The following is a 5434-nucleotide window of genomic DNA, read 5'->3' on the forward strand; positions in this document are numbered from 1 at the left end:
CTGGAGCATTACTGAGCCCGAATGGCATCACTCGGTATTGCCAGAGACCTTGGCCATAACTAAATGCTGTCTTGGGTCTATCTGTACCACCTTTTGCTGTCTGGAGCGAGATGTGGGAAAGTGGCTGTGCACAAAAATTAAATAAATGAAATAAAAACAATAATAAGAAAGAAATAATTAGAATATAAGCTCAACCTAAATTATTAGTATAGCTTCCATCTTCTACCCTTCCATGGTAGTATCTGGATCTTCAATGGTTCTAAAGAGATCCACATAGTAGCAGATCTTATATCGGGAAGGTGATACAACTACATTAATGCACCTACATAAGATATGAAATGTCCAAGTTAGTAATTCCAATTATTTTCTCTGCAATAAATTTTAGAAATTATTTTGTATTGTGTATATTATAAGTTTGTTTAAATCACTATTTTCAAATTTATATAAATACATTTTTTTATTTATTATAAAATAATTTAAAATTTTTAATTAAAGTTTTCTCATCACATCCATTAAGAATCAGTTTATGTATTAATATATTGATATAAGATATTAAGAACTGTACATTGCTGCAAATTTTATGTATTTTACAGAATTGAAGTTGTGCAAACATTTTTAGGCAATAACTGATGAGTTGTTTTTAATTATTTTGGAACTGTTTATTATGATGATAAAATGAGGGAAAATTCTGAAGTGTCCATGTTCTTTACCCTGTTTTATTATTTTAGACTTCTGTCAAACTATAGTCTTGAGCTTATTTTATGCTAACAATATCACTTCAACAATAGTCGCGTGACACTTGTGTTCTTGATGATAAAGGTACATAGTTGAAACTCTGTTCCTGATCAATGTTTCCAAGTAAGCATATTTTCCTTTTTCAAATCATTTTCTAAGGATCACTTTTGTGAAAATGAGACAAACACAATGATATGGCCTGTCATCAATAAAATAGGGAATATGAGAGTGATTGGGGATTAGATTTTCAAGGACTTTTGTATGACCTCCTGATAAAAACTATTGCTTTTCTGCTATTTCCAATACAGAAAAATATTTTTACAAAATGCCACTATTTTCTAAGATTTTCATGATCTGCAGGAAACCTGTTAACTTTTAAAAGTTAACATCAACTGGCATACTTTGAAAACTCCAAATTGTTCTGATCTTGAAGAATGAATAAGATAAAGAATAAAAATAAGATTCATATGGTGCATTGTCTTTAAATCTTCTGGTATATTTTAATATGGTTAAAAATTAATACACATTTTACACCATGTTACTCATTAGGAGAGTTTTTTGTTAAATAGTTAATAAAAATAAAATTTAAACAAAATACATGGTTGAAGCTCCTGGTTGATTATGCTCTTTCGAAAGAAAAAACTTGAAATGAATCTGTAAAAATAATTCAGACTAAGAAACGTTTTCCTTCATTAGTAGTTATTAACATTCTATAGATGCAGAAGGCACTGTAATTGCTACATTATAATTATCAGAGTAATCCTCTCAAGGACAAAAAAAAATATTTTACATGACTTTTTTTTATCATTATAGGTATTAAAGGAGAACCAGGAAGAAGAGGACCTTCAGGTTTACCAGGATTGGGAGGTCCTGTAGGATTAAAGGGTGTTGATGGATTCCCAGGTATACCAGGTCCACATGGTAATCCTGGTGTCAAAGGCCCACCAGGTCTGCCTGGACCCCCAGGCCCTCCAGGTGGTGACTATCTTATGGGTATCCTTTTGGTAAGACACAGCCAATCTCCAAATGTGCCTCAATGTCCACGGGGCATGAAAAGTGTCTGGGATGGATATAGCTTACTTTACATTGAAGGCAATGAGAAAGCTCATCATCAAGACTTAGGTATGATGTTTATGTACTCTCATTATAGAAATAATAAATTATTTTATAACTCGAGAATACAAGCTATTGTATACATAATGTACGGTTTCATTTATCCTTACATTCATTTTACAGCATGTGATAGTCAGGATCTTGAAGTAAATTGCACTTGGTTCCCATAACAGTAATCAGTGAAATGTATTTGAATCCTTGTGGAATTCTCTACACCTGTCTGTAGATCTTCTATTTGTGTGGATAACAATAAACTGTTGATTGTACTTGGCTTCATCCACACAAAGGACATATGAATTGATACACTACATATTATCATTTGAGAATAGGAGTTTCTTCTTTAAATGAAAACAGCTAACTAAGGTAGACTCAATGTTTCATAATTCATTGAAGGTAAATATGTGTATAAGTTAACTGAAGGATATGTTTCAGTTTTTTTCTTTAACATTGCACTATGCAAACCTGTGTATGGTAAATTTGTTTAGCATGGAAATTTTAATACGTTTATATCTCTTTATTGGTGGTTTGTATAGTTTGTTGAGAACATTCTTAATAGAGCTATTGATGAGATGGATGGGTAAATAATTCCTTTGTAACATCACATTCATTTTTTTTTTTTTCTCATGTTGTTCTTCAATTGTGAAATTTCAATTTAATATTAGTGTTTTGTTTATTTAAATAGTTCAGGAATGATGAAACATATTTTATTTCTAAATACAAAAAAGATGTCATCAACATATCTGCAATATTGAATATGTTTTAAATCTTCATGAAATTTGGTTAAACAATTTTATTCATGAAATACACATACATTATGCAGTTTTTACAAGGGTTATGCTTTAAATATAAATCACCATTATAGTACATTATTATGGCTATCATGGTGCTGGTAACAATTAAATATCTCCACATTTCAGTTTTTGTGTTCAGGATGAAATTTTCAAATTCTTTTGAGTTTTTTTAGAACTTTTTCGGTATGTTTTCTAGGTTATGCTGGTTCCTGTCTCAGACGTTACAGCACCATGCCTTTCCTCTTTTGTGACTTCAATAGTGTTTGTAACTATGCCAGCCGAAATGATAAATCCTATTGGCTTTCCACTACTGCACCTATTCCAATGATGCCTGTTGGAGAGCAAGCTATACGTCAGTACATCAGTCGCTGTGTTGTTTGTGAGGCACCTGCTAATGTTATTGCTGTTCACAGTCAATCGCTGAGCATTCCTGATTGCCCAAGAGATTGGAGTGTACTTTGGATTGGTTATAGTTTTGCAATGGTAGGCCACCTTATATCTGTTTCTTATTATTAACCCATTGACTGCTGGTTCACCATATAGGGTACAGTCTGCTCCCGGCAGCCAAATGCGAGTGTGCTGTATGCAGTGTATGGCTTGCAAAAATTCTGCAAGTGTTTAGAGCAGTCAAAGTCAATGGGTTAATTTTTTTTTCTTCTTTTTGTATCTGTAATAGGATGCACAAGAATTACTATATAAATTAACGGACCGAATATCTGATTAAATTTTCAATTAAATAGCACAAAAAGTAGTGTTGAATGATGTGTAGTACATAAGATACAAAAGCTATATTTGCCTAATATTTAGAACAATTATGACAAATAGAATTGAGTCAATACTTTTGCCTTTGAAAAATTGTACTTAACTCAAGCAAGCACAATTAATTTTCTCATCTGAATTCCATGATGGTAGACTATGAAAATCTTGAGGGATCCAGTATGGTAACATAAGAGTTGATTTGGAGTTTTCTTCTTGTTTACAGCACACAGCAGCTGGTGCAGAAGGAGGTGGCCAATCTTTGTCCAGCCCTGGTAGCTGTTTGGAAGATTTCAGAGCCACACCATTTATTGAGTGTAATGGTGCTCGTGGTACTTGTCATTACTTTGCTAACAAATTCAGTTTTTGGTTGACAACCATTGAACCAGAAGCTCAATTTGAACGACCTGCCAGTGAGACCCTCAAAGCTGGTAATCTTAGGTCTCGTGTTAGTAGGTGTGCTGTTTGCATTAAAAATACAAGTTTTGGTTCTTCACCATGAAGGAGCTATAAGCTTTCTGTTTGAACTAGAAATCATATTTCTACTATAAAGTTACTGCTTTAGGGGAAAGGGGGGGTTAGGGCTGATGAATTGAACTAATAATACCAATTTCCCTAGAAGCTTCCATAAATATATAATTTGTTATGTATTTCTTGTTTATCCGACGTGTTCTGAGTAACATTTATAGTAAAAAAAGTCATATGTGTATGTATGTGTTTTAAAGTAATTACAATGTTTTATATATTTTAATGTGCTTGCATGTTACATCTAGTTTCTTGTGTGCCTCACTTGTTTCACTGTTGAAAATGGCTAATGTATAAAGTCCTAGTTAATGAAAATTTGACATATTTACTTTGTTTTTTTTATACTTTAAGGGTGCTGAGTAAACAGAGCCATGTAGTGACAATGTTTTTTGTTATCTGTTTATTACTTCTTGTGCAGCTATACTGCCTATGGTGCTACATGTTATTATCAGGAGAAAAAAAGAGCATCCTGAATAGAAGGAATATTTTTTTTAAACTTTGAAAGGAAACTTACAGCCTACTCAAGTATCTTTACAAGTAAACCATCAGAAATAAGGGAGAATTTTTTAGATTTTTTAATATTATAGAAATTGTTCAGAAATTTATTTGCAGGTGCTAACATTTAGCTAAAAGTTTTGACATTATACAAAGTTTCTATGTATTAAATCCATACTTTTTACATTGATTTTATAATAATGAACAGAATAAACTAGATTCTTAGAAAGAGGGCAACAGGTACTTACCAACAATATGTAAATTCGAGTTGAAGCAAGTTTTCTTTCAAAGAAATGTTAACATGTAGCCAACCAGTTAATATAATTTGTTAGAATGAAGATGTATTACCATTGCAATTGAACACTGCCAAAACTTTGAAAAGCAAATTTTTATGTAACTAGCTGTTCTGAATAAAAGATATGTTTGAATAATCTTTGATTTTTTATGATAAATCTGAAATAGCTAATAAAGTAACTCAGGCTAATACAATATTTGACATGTGTGAACTTTCTGATTGCTACGTGTATTATAATTAATTCTAAATATTTCCTGAAGTTTTGAATAAACTTAGGTCATCTATGAAATTACTTTAATAGGAGAAACAACAACATCATCCAGAAAGTAAAATAAAATGTGTCTAATATGCAAAAAACAACAGAATACAAGTTGATAAGTGTTGGTGTAACTTATTTGACAATAAATTCTAATCTTAATACCTTTGTGTTTCAGCTCAGACTTTATATTAATTAAAATAAAAAGGAATTATCACTTACCAATATTATTCAATGTTTCCATAACTTGTGTATATTTTCAAGTAATATTAAGGCTGTGGAAAAAATATATGAAACCAAAGCAAAGATACCTTAGAAGTTAGAAGAAAAAAACACCATCTATGAGGAAGAGAAGTAAGCATCCTACTTGACACTAAAAAAAAAAAGCAAATGACAAAAAAATATTTTGAAAGTAACATACTGTTTCAGTAAAATAAGTTTCAGTTAAAGATTTTGTAAGTAACATAC

General features: G+C 31.4%; 1 protein-coding gene across 1 annotated transcript in view; it reads left to right on the forward strand.

Annotated features, from left to right (window-relative positions):
• Positions 1 to 4906, forward strand: part of LOC106458328 (collagen alpha-2(IV) chain-like) — a 157136-nt gene extending 152230 nt beyond the window's left edge. Inside the window, 3 exon segments of the mRNA XM_013917837.2 lie at positions 1549 to 1857; positions 2836 to 3122; positions 3622 to 4906. Of these exon segments, the coding sequence (XP_013773291.2) occupies positions 1549 to 1857; positions 2836 to 3122; positions 3622 to 3897 (872 nt within the window). The 3' untranslated portion in view covers positions 3898 to 4906.
• The last annotated feature ends 528 nt before the right edge of the window (positions 4907 to 5434 follow it).

The sequence above is a fragment of the Limulus polyphemus genome, unplaced genomic scaffold (assembly GCF_000517525.1).
Source record: "Limulus polyphemus unplaced genomic scaffold, Limulus_polyphemus-2.1.2 Scaffold445, whole genome shotgun sequence".
In the NCBI taxonomy this organism is placed as follows: domain Eukaryota; kingdom Metazoa; phylum Arthropoda; class Merostomata; order Xiphosura; family Limulidae; genus Limulus; species Limulus polyphemus.